At 45.0% G+C, this 19,519-nt stretch overlaps 2 protein-coding genes and 1 long non-coding RNA gene across 5 annotated transcripts; 1 reads left to right on the top strand and 2 right to left on the bottom strand.

Annotated features, from left to right (window-relative positions):
• Positions 1 to 1,670: 1,670 nt before the first annotated feature.
• On the top strand, positions 1,671 to 13,631 carry LOC105355114. 3 transcript variants are annotated; one of them, XM_023959998.1, is made up of 5 exons: positions 3,282 to 3,699; positions 4,179 to 4,360; positions 6,952 to 7,408; positions 7,890 to 8,071; positions 8,837 to 13,631. In XM_023959998.1, the coding sequence occupies exons 1-5, from the start codon at positions 3,312 to 3,314 to the stop codon at positions 13,319 to 13,321; spliced, it is 5,694 nt and encodes a 1,897-aa protein (XP_023815766.1). In that variant the 5' UTR covers positions 3,282 to 3,311; the 3' UTR covers positions 13,322 to 13,631. The 3 variants fall into 3 exon arrangements, with proteins under 3 accessions (XP_023815767.1, XP_023815766.1, XP_023815768.1); XM_023959999.1 differs by lacking the exons at positions 3,282 to 3,699; positions 4,179 to 4,360 and adding an exon at positions 1,671 to 1,850; XM_023960000.1 differs by lacking the exon at positions 7,890 to 8,071 and having other exon boundaries at positions 9,294 to 13,631.
• Positions 3,025 to 4,334, bottom strand: LOC111948202. The gene is made up of 2 exons (XR_002874161.1): positions 4,194 to 4,334; positions 3,025 to 3,715 (listed from the first exon to the last, which is right to left on the bottom strand). It is a non-coding gene; the product is annotated as an uncharacterized LOC111948202 (long non-coding RNA).
• A 1,096-nt stretch (positions 13,632 to 14,727) lies between the features above and the next one.
• On the bottom strand, positions 14,728 to 19,455 carry LOC101166399 (apolipoprotein Eb). Its single transcript, XM_023960024.1, has 5 exons — positions 19,349 to 19,455; positions 19,181 to 19,238; positions 18,272 to 18,422; positions 16,700 to 16,987; positions 14,728 to 15,127 (listed from the first exon to the last, which is right to left on the bottom strand). Exons 2-5 carry the CDS (start codon positions 19,221 to 19,223, stop codon positions 14,821 to 14,823), a joined length of 789 nt encoding a protein of 262 aa, XP_023815792.1. The 5' UTR covers positions 19,224 to 19,238; positions 19,349 to 19,455; the 3' UTR covers positions 14,728 to 14,820.
• Positions 19,456 to 19,519: the final 64 nt, after the last annotated feature.

Raw genomic sequence — 19,519 nt, 5'->3', positions numbered from 1 at the left:
TTTCAACGGTCTAAAGATATTTTTGTCTCAGGGTTGGTCAGACAGGATCCTGCAGCTACACAGCTTCCAATCAAAGACTCAACTCTGGAGTGGAGCTCACAGATTTCAAAAGAACAATAGGAACATCCTCATATGCAGACATTGATCTATAAAGAACCGCTCATAAAAAAAGACTGTTGATTGACATGGATTCAATGGAGACAAATCCATTACAAAAGCATTGTTCATCAAGACATCAAAGAACAACGAATCGTATTTCATACCAGAGCTCAGGTTTTTGTTACCTTCTCCTGAATGGTGCAACACTGCCACCTGGTGTTCAAAACTGGAGGAGCTCACACAGCAGAAGCTGTAAAAAAAATCCCCAAATCGTTTTTCTTTGTGTGGCAACACGAGTGGTTCAGGCACACTAATCAAAGGGGATTCAGCCAAGTGGAGACGTGGTTCCAACGTTTAAAAATATAAATAGAATAAAAGACAAGATTAAAACAATAAAAACATGAGGGGCCTCAAGCCCACCTGCAAGCAGAGCTGGCACACAAAAACCAAAACAGAACAGAACACCCCATTCACATGCAGGTAGACATTGTGAAAATTAAAGCAAAGGGAATTAAACAACAAACAAGTGAATTCCCACTTGTGTACCAGAGCCACTACTGCAGGTGGCCGGGGGGGGTATATGGAGAGAAAAAAGCAAGAATATGCATACACAAATCCTAATTTACGCACAAATCAAGAATTACGCACGCACAAATCCGACTGAGTCTAATTTCTCTCCATAGGGGGTAGGTGGTCACGGGTCCAAACAGGCCTCCAGGTCCTAGGAGCACCTGCGCAGTCACGTGGTCGGCCGCAAGAGAGGTGGGAAAGGAGACGCCGCTGTCAGCGGCTGACCCGTCGGACCAGCGGAGTGGATGAGAGGGACCCGTGAAAAACAACTATTAAACACTCCCAAATGAAGGCCAAAAACCGTCCCAGCAGCAGCGGGTTCCTCCTAAACACCCAGTCAGTGCGGGATGTCATGGGGGGGGACACATGGAGCGATGCGCTCTATTCCCATTTCACCTTCACCTTCACCTGATTTCTGCATGATTAATGATTATTCTGAAAGTAATTGAAACACATTCTTCCAGTTCTTTGGAAATCACCTGTCCCTTATGTAAGTATTTTATATTTTATTCTATTTTTTTTTTACATTCCAAGTCCAAACTTCAGTCCTGTAACAGTTTTTGGGTTACGGGTTGAAAGTTATGGACTGGAGTTGAAGTTGAAGATTTTAGCTAAAAGTAGCCACATGTCTACTTTTATGAGGCGCCAAATGAAAGATTTCACCTTGTGAAAATAACGTAACAATTTTACCCAATTTACACAGCCCCCCCCCCCCCCCCCCCCCATATATATCATATTTTGTCAAAATGTATTACAAATAAAACCATATCTGTGAAATAGGGATCATCAATATGTCAAAAGTTAAATTTAAATAGTGAAATACTCCGTGTTCATACAAATTTGTTTTTTTTATGTGCAGTCCACTTATAGTCATTTGCAAGATTGTGCAGTCCTGACCCTAAACACTTTTTGGGGATCATTGAACATTATAAACATTTTAAGAAGTTTTTGTATTGTCAACATCCGAAGACGTCGTAAATCGCTGGACGGAAGTGACGTCACGTTTGCGCATGCGTGGACAGATTTGGTAGCCGTTACCGTTTGGGTAGCCCGGAGGGCGCGCGGGGACCTAGGCGCGCGCTGCCGGCCCGGCTCAGTTCCTCCGGTTGTACCGAAGCTAACTCCTCCGCGCTGCGCGACACTCTGACGTCACCGCCGTGCAGCAGACGCAGTTTGTTTACGTGAGTAACTGGATTGGGAGCGCGCGGCTCTCTGCACGCGGTGCACATCGGTCGGCATCTGCCGAACTTTTCCTCTCAGGTCCCAGAACACAAAGCGGGATGAAGAAGCTCAGAGGCTCCTGGGAGCTGCAGTTCAGCCCCTTTATATTCCCGTTATTTAAAATCATTTGAACAAAACAAAAAATCATAACATCTAGACGTAACTGACGAAATGACTTAAAAACTAAGAAGAAAAACGCTTAGTTGCAACTTTTTGTGCGCGTACTACTACCACGTTTACGTGTTTTAACGCGCACAAACATTCAGTGAATCAAGTCAGTCTACTACAATATAATGAGCATCTTCTAAAATGTTTTAGCAAGCGTCCTGTTGGCCATTTGACATAGAGGACCCCTGCTGGGTACATGTCCAGGCTGGCTTCATGGTAGATCTGGACCCGCCCAGAGAGTCCTCTCTGGAACATCTCAGAACGGTTTGGGTTTAGATTCTGGAGTAGATCCATTAGAGAAGATAATGCTCTGCCTTCCATGAAGCTGACCCACTCTGAACATTGGGAACCGGGTCAGTGGAAGTCCAGATCACGCCCATCCATCCATGAGGTTGAAGCTCGACTTCGATCATCATCTGATCTATTGTCAAATCTTCCCAGTGGTCTTTCAATTATGTCTATATCGATTGTAGCCAAAAACGAAAACCTGCCTTTTTCTAGGACATAGTGGCAGTAGTTCAGCAGAAATTTGCCTCTAAGTTGATTGTTGACGCAGAGTAGGTCTGCCTCAACTCCCCGACATCCATCTGTTTACACGCCCTCCTGCTAGCTTACTCCTCCAACTTAACATTAGCGCTGCAACAAAAATGAGCTATCTGGACATACAGTTTTGAGCCGGAGGCCGGCTCAGACGAGGAAAACAAAGAGGAACATGGATTTGTTTGTCTGGAAGTGAATGTATCAGAATGGAGCAGAGACTTTGGCCCACCCATTTTAGTTGTTGCGTCACAACTGAGAGCTTTCTTGAATAAAGAAATACGCAAAATACACAGCTATAAATGTCAGTCAGGTCCAAAGACGGGAAGGAAACATGTTTGGTCCAGATCTCTGCTCAGCGGAGGACTAATCAGGATTCTCCTCCATCATGTGCAATCAAACCTTCCAGTTTCCACAGAGAACACGTAGTTTGTTTCTGATGCTTGTTTTTATTTTTTCCAGGATTCCAAACTTCATGTCTGTTGACTTTTTAGTTCTTTAGAGGCGGGCTGCACAGTGGCGCAGTGGTTAGTGCTCTCGTTGACTGGGGGACCTCTCTGTGTGACATTAAACTCAGAAGTTAGAATAAAAGACAAACACGTTCTTTTGTTTACCAGCATTTTTAACCCTTTTGTTTCCGTTTGCAGACTGGCGGCGAGCTGCAGACCTCTGCTGCTTCATGTCCGAGCGGAGAAGCCCCCACCGCCCTTGAAGGCATGACTTCTGTTGGAGATAAAGCTGCTGGCAGTATGCAGGGAGACTCTGATGGTCCTGAAGAAGCTCCTGAAGTTCTGGATCATCACTATGAACCTGGCATGGATCCAAACCTCACACAGCCAGAGGGGGAAGCCCCCCACCCTCCTCAGGAGCAGACCCCCACAGAGAGAGCGTCCAATGAGGACGACACCAGGAACTCAGAGAAGAAGGAGCAGAAGGCCCTTCAGTTGGTTCTGAATGAGTTGCTGCAGCAGCAGAAGCACAGACCGGGCCGACGGTTCAAGAAGAAAACGCTCATGAAGATGGCCAAACTGCTGGTCATCGCTAGAGGGTGGGACGGAGAGGCGGGGCCTCCCGTCCTGAATCAAGACGCTCCTGTAGCCACAGGTGAAGATGGTCCTCCCTAAAATAAGACGTTTTTATTCATTTTGGCTCCTGTAGCTGCTCCTCAGCTGCAGACTTGCAAAAAAAAGAATCTGTCTGGCAGGCCGATCCCCACTTTTCAAGAGACATCAGGTTTAAACTCGGGTTACAGAAACCAGGTTTCCTGTGTTTGTGACGGCTAAGTTAACTAACGTCACCTCTGATGACTGCTTTGGTTCAAACTATGGAGGAAGATGAAAGCAGAGGGGCCCCTTCACTTGGATCTTCCAGGAAGGAAAATATCCTTTCAGATTCATCGCTGAAGGACATCTGATCATTTTAAAACAAAAAAACAGGCTATTTGCCAACATTTGATCTATTATGTTGTATTTTTTAATTCTAAAGCGACACCAATAAAATGAAAAACAAGCTTTTTACAACTGAGGTTTAATTCTCCTAAACTTGCTTTATCGTCTTAATTTGTGTCATTTTTGTCGTTTCAGGAGGAAACCTGTTACCTGATGACATCATAGAGGCACCTGACCATAGTGGCGTGTTGGATCCGAGTTTAGCCGAGCAGCAAAAATCCGCCGAAGATGAGAAATCAGAAACTGGAAGCGGGGGCCACTCGATTCCAGATCTGCAGGTCGCCTCCAGGTCTAATATGAAGATTGAAGAAGAGGAGGTGAGTGATCATCAGGAAACTGTTGGATAGCTTCAAACAACATGAATGTGGAATGTAACGAATTTAGTTTGTTTTTGAAACCTGTGTTATAACTAAAACAGAATTGAGCCTGTCAAGTACATAAAGACATTCTCAATGGATCGCCGATTTCTGGAGTCACCATGGAAACACGTGGAGAAAAAAAGAAAGCGCTGTACTTCAGTGGGACGGAGTCTGAGATCTTAATGACGACGTATGAAGATTATGCGTCCGTCAAAAAAGTAACACGGCTGCATCATCAAAAGAGAGTTTCTGCTTGTAGTAGAAGAGCAGACAAAGTAAACGCACGAGTTTCTGATCTTATTTCCACTTTCCTTGTGACGCATGCATATGCATATATATATATATATATATAGAAATCGGCGATCCATTGAGAATGTCTTTATGTACTTGACAGGCTCAATTCTGTTTTAGTTATAACACAGGTTTCAAAAACAAACTAAATTCGTTACATTCCACATTCATGTTATATATATATATATATATATATATATATATATATATATATATATATATAAAAAACTTATCCAATTTTGCCAACTTAAATGAATTACTTCTATTGGTAACAAGTAATTGAGTTAAATTTATTCAACCTAATTTTTTACGTCTATAAAACTCAATAATTGTTAATACAACTGAAATTTACATATTTATTTAACTAATTTTCATATTACTCCAATTCAAGTAATCTTTTTTCCATCGTAATGAATTAAAATTCTTGAACTCTCATATGTCTAAGTTTGAGCCGGCAGATCCTCATTTTTATAAAAATTTAAAAAAGCATGTGCTGCGTGCACATTCGTGCATGCGTCCATTCATTTAGGAATTTTCCGACATTGTCAACATACTTCTTGATGAAGGGCTGCCATATAAACTCATCATCCTCCCCCTTCCTCTCCCTCATGGTGCAGAGACTTGAGCAAAGTAGGACAAAATAACTCGGCAAAACACAGTAAAACAGCTAAACAACTAAACACATTTGGTCAAAAAGCCACAGTTAAACCCAAATCTGTCCAGACATGCAAAGGGAATGAAATCCCACAATCCTTTGCGGTGCCGATCTAACAGCAGCACCAAAGTTACACCTACTTAATTGAATTAATTTGAATGAAAGTAAAAATAAATGTCTGAAAATTACGTTTTATTCTTAAAATGATTTAACAAAAAAAAGATTGTTAATTATTTTAACTGAAACAAATAATTAAGTTAGATCAAAGTATAAAGTTTATCTTTCCAACATCCATATGTGGTCTTATCACCCTCTCATGGTGGAAAAAGTATTATCTGAGCTTCTTCATCCACTGAATCATCTTCAAATGGACACGCCATGCTGCTTCACCTCTCGGAAAACAAACTCACCTTCAACTAAACCTGCTCCCGACCAGGTTATGTTCAGAGCACGAGTTGCCATGGCAACTTGACCTACCCTGAAACATACCTCCATTTCTGGAACCGAAAGCTGAGGTTATCAACTTCCTTAGCCTCAAACTTACCGTGGGAGCTAGCATAACCTGCTTTCTGGAATACCCCCCAGGTGACCCGACAAGGATGAACAGAAACCAAGACTCTTAAATAGGCTGAGGGTAATTAACTGAACTGAAGACAGCTGTGGATCATGAACCTTAAAGTGGAGTGACGGACAAAGAAAACCAAACTATTGAATCCTTACAACTGTTGTATTTTAAAGCTCTTGAATTGTAACCATTATAATGTACTTATTGACAAAACTACTTTTTTTTTATGTGCTTCCAAATCTGATTTCCATCCGATATGGTTTTAACCCTTTGCTACTTCAAGTGTTTCCAGATGACCCTGGTTTTCCAGCCCAAAAGTCCTCTAAAAACCGCCAGGTCCGACAAAAAAATGCCCCAAAAGTTCATCAGTAATTAATTGGCTGTGAGGTATCATCCATGATTCATCACCTCGCATTTCGATCAGAATAAGGGGGGGAAAAATCTTATTGGTAACTTATTAACATGATCAAAATTGGAAATTTTTCCTGCATGTTAACTTTTGGTGAATTGAAGTGACGTCAAATAGAAGCGAAACTATTAAAGAGCGGTTGGATTTTTACGTTTATTTTATTCACCCATTGATAAAACATTCAAAACTAGATCAAATATCACCTGAGATTACTCCCAAAACTATTTGGTGTTTTCCTAATTTTGTGCATCATAAACAGTAAAAATCTTTCTAAAAACGTTGATACATTTATAAACATATAAACAGATGTTCTTAACACAGCAGCTTTATGTCAAACCTGAACACTACATTGACGTTAGACAAACGTGAAATATTTTAGCTAGTAAATGGAAAAGGAGGACGTGTAATAGAAAATGTCAGAATTAGCAGCTTACGCTAAGTAAACTAAAGGAAGTCCTTTCAGATTAAGAGCGTTAGCCAGAAGTTTCCTCCATAAAACACCTGGGTCCAACATAAGTGCCCCTCAATGACCAAACATGGATTCTATGATTAAACTCAGAAGTTAGAATAAAAGACAAACACGTTCTTTTCTTTACCAGCATTTTTAACCCTTTTGTTTCCGTTTGCAGACTGGCGGCGAGCTGCAGACGTCTGCTGCTTCATGTCTGAGCGGAGAAGCCCCCACCGCCCTTGAAGGCATGACTTCTGTTGGAGATAAAGCTGCTGGCAGTATGCAGGGAGACTCTGATGGTCCTGAAGAAGCTCCTGAAGTTCTGGATCATCACTATGAACCTGGCATGGATCCAAACCTCACACAGCCAGAGGGGGAAGCCCCCCACCCTCCTCAGGAGCAGACCCCCACAGAGAGAGCGTCCAATGAAGACGACACCAGGAACTCAGAGAAGAAGGAGCAGAAGGCCCTTCAGTTGGTTCTGAATGAGTTGCTGCAGCAGCAGAAGCACAGACCGGGCCGACGGTTCAAGAAGAAAACGCTCATGAAGATGGCCAAACTGCTGGTCATCGCTAGAGGGTGGGACGGAGAGGCGGGGCCTCCCGTCCTGAATCAAGACGCTCCTGTAGCCACAGGTGAAGATGGTCCTCCCTAAAATAAGACGTTTTTATTCATTTTGGCTCCTGTAGCTGCTCCTCAGCTGCAGACTTGCAAAAAAAAGAATCTGTCTGGCAGGCCGATCCCCACTTTTCAAGAGACATCAGGTTTAAACTCGGGTTACAGAAACCAGGTTTCCTGTGTTTGTGACGGCTAAGTTAACTAACGTCACCTCTGATGACTGCTTTGGTTCAAACTATGGAGGAAGATGAAAGCAGAGGGGCCCCTTCACTTGGATCTTCCAGGAAGGAGAATATCATTTCCGATTCATCGCTGAAGGACATCCGATCATTTTAAAACAAAAAAACAGGCTATTTGCCAACATTTGATCTATTATGTTGTATTTTTTAATTCTAAAGCGACACCAATAAAATGAAAAACAGAAGCTTTTTACAACTGAGGTTTAATTCTCCTAAACTTGCTTTATCGTCTTAATTTGTGTCATTTTTGTTGTTTCAGGAGGAAACCTGTTACCTGATGACATCATAGAGGCACCTGACCATAGTGGCGTGTTGGATCCGAGTTCAGCCGAGCAGCAAAAATCCGCCGAAGACGAGAAATCAGAAACTGGAAGCGGGGGCCACTCGATTCCGGATCTGCAGGTCGCCTCCAGGTCTAATATGAAGATTGAAGAAGAGGAGGTGAGTGATCTTCATCAGGAAACTGTTGGATAGCTTCAAACAACATGAATGTGGAATGTAACGAATTTAGTTTGTTTTTGAAACCTGTTATAAACTGGAAACTAAAAAATGTATTGAGTTAGCTAAGCTAGCTGCAAACGATTGACAGCATCTTTCGGTCATGACGCCGTAGACACTTTAAATAAGAACAAATACAGTCACATTTCTTTAATACAAATGCTAAACACTGAATAAAAAGTAGCATTTTACTCAAATATAAGGATTTGTTTAGGAAAATGCATCTAAATGGAATAAAATTAGCATTGTAGAAATAAATAAGGCTTTGTGCATTTAAACATTCTTATTGAAGTCATTCTATCTTGTTTACTTCAAAAAATATAAACAAACATTGTAACTGTTGTATTTTAAAGCTCTTGAATTGTAACCATTATAATGCACTCATTGACAAAACTTTGGTGTTTTCCTAATTTTGTGCATCATAAACAGTAGAAATCTTTCTAAAAACTTTGATACATTTATAAACAGATGTTGTTTCTTAACACATAGAAAATGTCAGAATTAGCAGCTTACGCTAAGTAAACTAAAGGAAGTCCTTTCAGATTAAGAGCGTTAGCCAGATGTTTCCTCCATAAAACACCTGGGTCCAACATAAGTGCCCCTCAATGACCAAACATGGATTCTATGATTAAACTCAGAAGTTAGAATAAAAGACAAACACGTTCTTTTGTTTACCAGCATTTTTAACCCTTTTGTTTCCGTTTGCAGACTGGCGGCGAGCTGCAGACCTCTGCTGCTTCATGTCTGAGCGGAGAAGCCCCCACCGCCCTTGAAGGCATGACTTCTGTTGGAGATAAAGCTGCTGGCAGTATGCAGGGAGACTCTGAAGGTCCTGATGAAGCTCCTGAAGTTCTGGATCATCACTATGAACCTGGCATGGATCCAAACCTCACACAGCCAGAGGGGGAAGCCCCCCACCCTCCTCAGGAGCAGACCCCCACAGAGAGAGCGTCCAATGAAGACGACACCAGGAACTCAGAGAAGAAGGAGCAGAAGGCCCTTCAGTTGGTTCTGAATGAGTTGCTGCAGCAGCAGAAGCACAGACCGGGCCGACGGTTCAAGAAGAAAACGCTCATGAAGATGGCCAAACTGCTGGTCATCGCTAGAGGGTGGGACGGAGAGGCGGGGCCTCCCGTCCTGAATCAAGACGCTCCTGTAGCCACAGGTGAAGATGGTTTAGTAGAAACAACGGCTGCTTTAAATCAACAAGAACTACACAAGGAGCATCTTGAAACTCAAAAAGAGGACTTGAACTTATCCCAGCAGGCCAGTGGAGCTTCCAGGACAAAGGAGGACAAGGAAAGCTGGTTGACCAGCTCCCGGTCCAACAGAGAAGGTTTAATGACTCAGACCAATGAAGAACAGAATCCAGGAACATTCAGAGTCCTGGAAGCTCACCGACCAAGGAATGGGACGAAGAAAGCTTCCAGAACCAGCAAGAACAAGAGAGCTGAGCCAAAGCCTCCAGAGGAAACATCTGCAGAGAAGCAGAAGAGACATCATGGAGCTCAGACAGCAGTCAGGCTCCAGAGTGAAGAGGAGGTGGCATCAGCTGAGCAGGATGAAGGTCTGAGAGGAACAGTGACCATCCTGACGCTCACTAAGGTGAGAAACAAGAAGCAGCTGGACAATGTGGACGGAGCTGAAGGTCATCATGGAAAGAAGAGGAAGAAGAGGAGGAACAGCACAGTGACAAAGCTTGCTCAGACCAAAGCTGATGCTGAAGTCTCTCAGAGACAAAACCTGCAGGAGCTCCCACCAGGAGGCGCTGTTCTGCCGGGTCGGACTACAGTAAAGTCCAACCGTCCAAAACCCCGAAGACGCATAGCTGATAAAGCGGTTCCCCCACCTGAAGGTCTTCTGAGGGAGCGTTCACCTGCTGAAGGTTCAGAGCAGACCCGCGTCCAACGGACCGCCGCCAAAATGGGAAAGTCAAAGAGTCGCAAACGCAGAGCGGAGCCGGAATTCAGCGCCCTGGAAAGTTTTCCAGAGAAGAAGCAACACGAAGTTTGGTTTGGATCTGTCAGCCTGAAGGAGGAGGAAGGGGAGCAGCCGATCGAGACGATCAAGAAAAGGAGAGGAAGGAAGAGAAAGGAGGAATGGACAGAGGACAAGCTGCAAAGTTCAGAGCCGCCGACCAACAAGACGGCTGCTGCTGATACAGCTGAGGGGGGGCAGCCTAAACCAGCAGTTCAGGGAGAAAGAAAGCCAAGAGGAAGGAAGAAGAAGATAAAACTAGAACTTCCTGAGAAACGCTCCGAGGAAACTCGGGAAGAACATCTGAAGACTCTGAATGACCTAAACTCCAAGACAGAGAACTGTGAACATCCAGCATCCACGATGAAGAAGAGGTGGAGAAAACGGAAAAACTCTGCAGCAGACATTACTTTAAGCCTTCCGGGACCTTCTATTCCACCTGGAGAGATGTCAGAAACTCTCAAAGAGAAAACATGGAAAGTACCGCTAGATGCAGCTGTTGCAGATGTTCCTCTTGTTCTCTGCTCTTCATCTTTAAACCCGAGTTTACCTGCAGATTCAGTGGTGAAAACGAAGAAGAAGAGGGGAAGAAGACCTAAAGACCAGCCTGAAGCAACATCTCATATTCCACGAACCAGACCATCTTTGGAGTTCGAGGACTCAAATCTGAACCCGAAACCTCCAGAAAATGCGAAAAAACGAGAACAGAAGTCAAAGATGGATAAATTATCTGGTCAGACTCCAGAAAACACTCAAATCTTCGAATTCAAAGCCATCAAGCAAGAATATGATGACAGTGTGACATCACAGCTTTTATGTCACACTGAGGAGTGGGCGCCCCCCAGGAGGAAACCCCGGAGGAGACGGACGAGTGGAATCATCAGGACTGTCGGGAAGGTGAAGCAGCCTCACACTTTCAGGAACTTGCTCCCAATTGATCTCAGTGAGTCGGGGAAGAAAACCGACCGGCTGAGTGGTCTTGGGGAGGGTGGGGCCCCCAACGTCAACGCTCCACCAAATAACCACGAACTTCTTCATCAAACAATGAACTCCGAGGTGCAGAGCCACCTTTGCTCTGTGTGTGGTCGCTCCTTTCGCCACCTGTCCGTGCTCACGCTCCACAGATCGATTCACGCTGAGGGCAAACCATTGACCCGCCCCCCACGCAAAAAGAGGTATTTGAAACCCCCCCAGCTGAGCTGTCCATGCTGCGCCGCAGCCTTCAACAGCAAAACCCAGCTGCTCCTTCACCTGAGCCACGCTGAGAGCTGCACTGCACAACCAAGGGAGGGGGGGCAGCTTCACGGTGACATCACCGCCTTTGCAGGGCATCTCCCCACCCGCGGGAGGAGGAGGCACAGCTGCCCCACCTGCAAGAAAACCTTCAGGAGTCCTGCAGGACTCAGCCTCCACAGAAAGGTTCACACAAGAACCGCTTCCTCCACCGAATCTTTTCAGGACCTGGATCTGCGCCTACTCCCAGAAGCCCAATCAGGACCCCCAGAAACCCAGTCAGGGCCCCCAGTAACTCAGTCAGGACCGCCAGAAAGCCAATTAGGGCCCCCAGAAACCCAGTCAGGGGCCCCAGTAACTCAGTCAGGACCGCCAGAAAGCCAATTAGGGCCCCCAGAAACCCAGTCAGGGGCCCTAGACACTCTGAAGTCTGAAAAACCACTCAGTGAACCCAAAGCTGGATCTGTTGCCTCCGTGCTCTTCTCCTGTCCCACCTGCAGGCAGGTTCATCCCCACTGGTGCCACTTTGTCCTTCACATGCGTACGCACTCTACTGGCTGGTGTCGGCGCTGCGATGTCTGCTCGCAGCAGGACCCCCAGGACGAGGAGCCCCCGAAGCACTGCTCCGCCTGCTGTGAGCTCAGCGGCGAGGCAGAGACCTGCAGGCGAATGCTGAGCGGCTCCTGGAAGGAAGCGGAACCCGTTCGAGGAGAATGCCAGCATCCAGAGGAGGAGCAAACACGAGAAGGATGGGAGTTTTCTCTTGGAGGAGGACCTGATGAAGGAGTTGATGTTCAACTATCTTCTCCCTCCCCCTGCAGCTCTGCCTCAGTCGAGCAGGTGGATGTCAGTCATCCATCAGTGAACCCTAAGTCCAACCAGGGAGCTCGACAGCTGTTTTTCCGCCCCCAAGCGATCCTTCTGAGGCGCTTCATGTGTGCTCGCTGGGGGAGGTGCTTCCCCCGCTGGAGCAGACTCCGAGTCTATCGGGGTCTCCATCAGAAACCAGGAAAAGCCTTCCGCTGCAGCAACTGCCAGCTGGACTTCCACTTCTTGGGTTCGTACCTGCTTCACTTACAGGAGCACGCTGCTCAGACGCCACATGGCTGTGCGGCGTGTCCCGCCACGTTTGCAGAAGAGCACCAGCTGAGCTCCCACGTCTCAGAGTGCCGCGGACGGCGCCGCCGCAGGACGTGCAGCAGATGTGGAAAACCGTTCTCCAGCCTGTTGAACCTGAAGAAGCACGAGCTGCTGCACAGAGGGGTCAGACCCTACGTGTGCACGCGCTGTCAGCTGCCATTCTCCTCCTCCGCTGATCTGACCGCCCACCTGAACGTCCACGAGGCACGGCTCCGCGTTCCCGAGCCCACGCCCCTACTAGAGCCGCTGTGCTTCCCATACCCCTGCAGGAAATGCAACGCCACTTTCTCCAGCGCTGAGCTCCTACAGGCTCATCAGGTGTGTCACTTCACAGCAGCAAAGAGGTCTGAGAGACCTTCTGAAAGCCCCGCCTCCTACCTCACCCGCAGAACTCTGGAGGACCCTCAGAGGGGCGCCCTCGAGTCTCCGCAGGAACCACGCCCTCTACCAGTGAGCACCCGGAAACACCTGTTCAGGTATCCTCATCCTGACCGGCTGTACGTCGTCCCAGCGCCGCCCTCGGAGCCTGCCCTTCTGATTTCAGACTCAGAAGATGAGGTTGGAACCTCAGCGGAACCTGGATCTTCCCTAGAAAAACCAGCTAGCTCGAGCAGACCCCAGGCCACAGAGGTTTCAGAAATGGACCAGCTGGACCTCCTGATTCAGTCCCTGATCCCCGAGAGAGACTTCAGCGAGTCAGACAGCTGTTGTGAGAGTAAAGCTCCGCCCCTTTTAGTCTCGCCACAAATGGACGATATGCACAGCTGTGCAATCTGCACGGCGGCATTCGCAGAGCTCTCGGAGCTGCACGCACACTATATGGAACATGCACGGATACTTTAACCAGTTCAGGTTTTCAGTGTTTAATGTGACAAAAAGAGAAAACAGCACCCTCTACTGACGGCCTAAAGTTTTGCTTCTGCTGTGAAAGTTTTTATTCTCTATCTAGGAAACATATTTCAAATCAAATGAATTTAAAACAGTTTTACAAATAAATAAATAAAAACCTACTGCTGTAACAGAAAAACACATCATCTATATATATTGCACTTTTTATGTCTTTTTTAAAAATGTACAACTTTAACTATTCAGCTTGTTTTTACATGTGTGGCTTAAAATATGAAAATGACTATTAAAATGATTTTTTTTACTATCATTGTCTTCATTCTTTATCAGTAGTGACTACCAACAGCAACGGGCTGCACAGAAAAAGATCATTTAAAATATTTTATTCAATCTTCAGTAACAGTTCTGGTGTGGAAGGGGTTATTTTTTTTAAATCTAAAACTATAACAGGAAGTACCAAAAAATAATTTTTTTCAAAATTGCTCATCTTCCTGTTTGTCTTTAATTTCTAATTTTATTTATCGGATATATTTGTATTTTTTAATTTAACATCTGATCATTTTGCATTCTCAGATGTTCTAGTTTTTGTTTTATTTGTGGACCAAACTTTGGATTTTAGTTTAAAAAGAAAAAACTTCTGTCTTTCCACTTTAAAGGATATTTCCTCAAAAGGTTTGCATTTGTGGCATTATTCCTTAGCAATAGTGCATTTGTTGTGTTTTTTCCAAGTTGATTACATGTTTTTAATTGGCTTTCTTGTGTGTAAATTGTGAATTTTGTGACCTTTTTTTGAAAGTGAAATGCACGTGTGTGGTGTTTTTTCCAGGTAAAATGTGCTCCGGATAAGTTCCCACTGTAGATTGTTCAGTTTGGTGTTCCGAAGATGCGTGTTTTGTCATTCTTACAGCTGAGTTTGTCATTTTACAAGGTGAATTGTATATTTGTGAGACTCTTTTGTGCAAGTTGTGAGTGAGCTTAACTTCCTCTTCTTGCGTTTGTATTTGTCATTCTCATGGCAAAGGTGTGCGGTGTTGGTGTTTTTACAGATAAAATGCGGCTTTGTTGCATTTTCATGAGTCAATTTGTTGCCTTCTCATGGATAAATTGCACTGTTTTGTACATTGAATTGTGTGTTTGTATAGTTCCCTGGGATGTGTTCTGTGTTTGTGTCTTTCTAATGGGTGAAACACACAGTCGTAGGGTTCAAAGTGTGGTCAGTTGTGTGTTTTTGGCCTTCTTTAGTTGAGTTGTTCATGTGTGGCTTGATGAGTTGTGTTTTGTTGGGTTTAAGGGTGATTTGTGCATTGGTGTTGTTCATACTGCTGAGCTGTGAGTTTGTGGCAGTCCTCAGGGGGATATTGTGCGATAGTGGTGACTGGTTATGAATAAAGAAGGACACTGCAGACTTTTAGATCTTTTAATATTTCATGCTTCCCCACAGACTTGTTGGTTTCGGTCTGAACATGTTTCCATGGGGGGGGCGCACTAGTCTTAGTCTACAGGCTCTCCCTGACCATGGACACGTAGGGCTGGAACCAATTGCGCAGCTCCTGCATCCTAGTCTCCACACCGGAGCGCAGTTCCTCGGCGGCGACCTTCACGCGCTCCTTCACATCCTCATGGGTGGTCTGCATCCTGGTCTTCACGTTCTCAATCTGGGACTGGAGCAGCTCATTCAGGGTGGAGATCTTGGCCTGGGCGTTGTCTCGGACCTGAGAGAAGTACGGATCCAGGCGGGCTTTCAGCTCCTCCACGTTCTCTGAGGTGCGAGAGTGGAGCTCCTCAAAGTATTCGCTGACGTACCTGAGAGGGAAAAAGGAAACAAGCGTCCAGAAAGCAGCTCAGATTTCTGCTCGAGCGGGATCTGCTTTAAAATCACTTTGTCAGACACTTCCTGAAGGTTTGCGCTTGCATCTGCAGCAACAAGAATATTGCCCTACAATCCAGAATTGATTTCCAATTCAGCTCAGTACATCAGTGGAGCTGGATCTTCTTGGAAAAACATTTACTGATGCAGCAGATGAAGGTGATCCCATCCTGATCTGAATTCAGACTTTAGAGCAGAGCAGTGACCCACACCAGGTAACTGCTGAGGAGAAAAGGCAATGGGGGGATTTTATGATTCATGAAAGCAGAGACGGGGCCTAACATGGAGCCCTGAGGAACCCCATGAGCAGCAGTTCTGTTAGGGAACCTGCACAATGGTTTAGGACTGGAGGAAGGGGGGGGTTGGACTGAAATTATCCATCTGAGCTTCAACCAGATTGGTCACTGCTGGCGGGAACGTGATGTCGTACAGCACTGAAGACTGATGCAGACTACACCACCTGGAAAAATCAGCCAAATCGGCCATTCAGGGATTTGATAATGAGTCAGAGTTACCTCCTGTGTGTCGGATAGGAAGAACAAGGAGAACATTTTGACTAAAACTTAGATCTATCAGATTTTCTGGTCCTGGTCAGCAGTAGCGGTTTTAGGCACGGGCCATACGGGCGATCGCCCGGGGCGGAAAAATGACGGAGGGGCGGCGCCAGCGGCTCAGCTTTTGTAAAATACTTTATGCATCACTATTGGTTTACTTATAACACAGAGTTTGTAACAGCCTGAAACCTGGCGGCGCCCCCGCCCCGCAGCTGCGCTCCCTGCTGTCTTTGAGAAGTAGACGCAAATGTGTGTGAGAAGGAGAAGGGAGGGGGCGCGGGGTGAAGAAGGAGAAGGGAGGGGGCGCGGGGTGAAGGGTGCAGGCTGAGGTGAGCACGGAGCACAAAACGCATGCGCAAACCTGGCTGGATCTTCTTCCAGGGGGGCAACGGTCGCGGGCCGCGGCTCAGTGCTTGATGAAAAAATAAAAATAAAAATTGCGCCGCCATGTAGCGAATTGGCGCCCCTGGGTGCAGCTGCTCGCGCTCCTGCTGGAAATGTTTGACGAACGGGAAGGGGGGGGGGGGGCTGCGGGTATAAAAAAAGTATAAAAAAATCATGCTTTTTTGGTTATTTCGGGGGGGCGCTAGAGGAGGGCCTCGCCCGGGGAGTAATTCAGGGTAGAACCGCCACTGCTGGTCAGTCCAGAGTACAAACAAATGTCTCAGCTTTTCTTCATCTCAGATTCACTCTTTAACCACTGTCAGGCTTTTGCAGTTTTATCTTAAATCAGGAACATTTGTGTTTGGACTTCCTGTTGTGCGCTGAAGAAGAATTAAGAGGCAGCTGCTCTTCTGAAGATAACACTTCATTAATCTATTTTGCCTGTTCAAACTTTCACATTTGAACTTTTCTTTTAATCAAAAAAAATGCATGAGTCAGTGAGTGCGAAACGTAAGGAAACCTAAAGGCCGAAGAAGCTTCAGGAAGTTTGAGTTGCCTCCTCTTCCTCACCTCTTGATCTCCTGTGTGTCCTTGGTGAGGCGCTTCTTCAGCTTGCGGCTGTAGGTGGACACCCTGAGCTTGACGTCGTCGGCGTTCTGCTCCATCATGGTCTGCAGCTCCTGGACGTAGCGGTCCACCTGCTCGCGCGCCTCCTTCATGTGCTCGCGCAGTTTGTCCGCCATCAGCTGCAGGTCCTGTCTCAGGCGCTCCGCTCTCTGCTGGGTGAAGGGGTGCAGCTTGGTCTCCAGGTCGTCTTTGTACATGGACAGCTCTGACATGCTGTCCTGGATCAGGGTCCTGTTTTAATGGAGGGAGGGGGGACAGTCAGAGGAAAAATACCCATAATTCCACCTGCACTTTAATTAAACAATGTGTGTGTAAATGCTGAGGATCATTTGGACTCTTCTTCCAGTTATTAAGATTGTTTAATCTCAACCATGCTTTCAGATGCTTCAACTATTCTGGTGTTTAGCTCCTTCTGGAGGCTCCCAGCTCTTCTTCTGGGTTTTAGTTTGGTTTTCCTAAATATTAAGATAATTGAAATCGCAGCAGTTCCTCTCTTCATTATTCAAGTAAATGTCACCCTTTTCACTCATTTTAGCTCTTTTTCATATTCATCATGCTTTTGATAACCATTTACACTTTACCTATATGATCAATAATCAAGATTTCACTTTAACAACGGTATTGTTTATAGTATTGTTGTTCAGCCTTTTTTTAAAACAATATATATTGTTTTAACATGAGCTTACTTCAGAACTAGAATTTATCACTAATTTAATATTTCTCCAAACTGTTTTTTCTCTCGATGAACCTTTTGCTGTTAAAAATCTGGATTTTGTATTAATTTTCTCTATTTTTATGGCTGTGTTCAACTTCTTCAGCAAGTTACATAAAAGTTTTATTACTTTCTTAGAATTCTCTCTTTTCTTCCGTGCTTTAAGGTCTTCCGGATTACACATGCACTCCAATGAAAATTGTGTTTGGATATTTTTAACATGTTCTTGTAGTATTTTCATGATGATGGAAGACATATAGGAAATTAGGTTTAAAAATTCATTTTTTTAACCATTTTTTAAATTCAAACTGTAGTGAATCAGGAGCAGAGGAAAAAATGCTGTTGGAAAAAGAGCTTTTTGTGTCGTAGAAAATACCCCCAAAAGCTTGCTGTTCAGAGCTCTCAGAAATGGGAAGGGGAAGGGAGGCGGGGTTGCTCCGCCCCAAAGGTCCTGTCCACAACTCAGAGGCAAATTTCTAATGAATTACTGCTGCTGGGAAGACACTATATCCTATATGACAGATTTGATTTAGGCTCAAAATGACATCACCATAATTGAAAGACCACTGGGAACGCTTTGAAAATAGATCAAAAAATGATCGGAGTCGAATTTTGACTTTGAAGCTTAAACAGAAGTTTGTGGCCCTAAGAGAAACGGGTTTCAAATGGGGTGAGAAACCTACAGTTTTGTTCTGTAAGCTTGCAACGCAGAGTTCTGAACACTAGTTGGTTAAAAAAATCAAGTGGGTTGAGGAAATGTGATTTGAAAGAGGTGTGGCTCCCCCTGCTGGTGGGCAACTCACTCCAGCTCTCTGCTGATCTGAGAGCTCCTGATGTTCTCCAGCACGCCATCAGCCTTCGTGTTCAGGTCTGTGATGTAATCCTGGAACTTCTCCACAGTCACCTCCCACGTGTTCTTCAGGTCCTCCAGAGGCACAGTGCGGCTGTGGCACCCTGCATGTGACAGGAGAACATCTCAAACACACAGATCCAGGTGTTCTTATGTGTGCAGACGGTGCAGCTGTTGTTCAGAAGCTGAGAAAGAATCTTCAGTTTTTACCGCAAAGGTTTTCACTAAAAAGAAAATCTCAGATTTCGAGACTTCTGGTCTTCAAACTTTACCACAAAATTTTCACATTTTCACACTATAACCCAAAAAATTTGTATTGATCCAAAAAGTGACCCATAAAGACAACCCATCATGAATTACCCAAAAATAGGGTTGAAGACATAACCTAAGAGTGTAATTCAGTTCTATGACGGAGCTTCGCAGACTGTTTACCATCAAGTATGTGTTTGGATGAATCTACTCTGCAGTCAGATCAGAAATAGAAGCAAAAAAATAAAAATAAAAGCTTGAATTAAGTGATTTAGATCCAGATTCACAACAAGAACGATCCAGAACTTTGTCTCTTTGTGAGAATAACTTAAATCCATTATCTGTTGGACGCCAAAAGTTACCAAACAGTAACCCGAAATAAAATTTTTAGATACGAAATCCTTTCTATTCTATAGAAACAGAAAATTATATTTATTGAATTGAATTTTATTGAATTTAAAAAATGAGTTAGAGTGCCTCAATAATCATAATTTTTAAGCGATCATGTCCTGAGAGTAGTGATAATTTTTTGCTTATTGTTTGTGAATTAAAAACAGAACCCCCCCCCTCCCCTCCCTCCCTCCCTCCCTCCCTCCTCATCACCTGGACTCACCTGAGAGGACAGCCAGAGCGAGGATCACAGCAAAAACCCTCATGATGAGCACGATCACCTGTGTGGACACCAAACATGACAGAAATGATGCAAATCCGCTTAATTATTTGCTGTTTTTATTTTTAAACTCAGAAATTCTGCAGCTGAAGGTGCGCGCGCGCGCCTCACCTGTGTAAGGTGTGATCTGACGTGAGGCTGATCGGCACGCGCCTCTCCACTTTTATAGTCGGATTAGATCCGATAAAAGTCGGGACGGCTGCTGACCCGCGTCCGAAGTTCCCCGCATGAACTGCGTTGTTGTCATATTTTATGGCCTCGTGAGTGTTTTGGCTCCACGTT

Source organism: Oryzias latipes, chromosome 11 (genome assembly GCF_002234675.1).
Source record: "Oryzias latipes chromosome 11, ASM223467v1".
Classification (NCBI taxonomy): domain Eukaryota; kingdom Metazoa; phylum Chordata; class Actinopteri; order Beloniformes; family Adrianichthyidae; genus Oryzias; species Oryzias latipes.
Note: the sequence above shows the minus strand (reverse complement) of the source record. Positions and strands in the feature narration are given on the sequence as shown.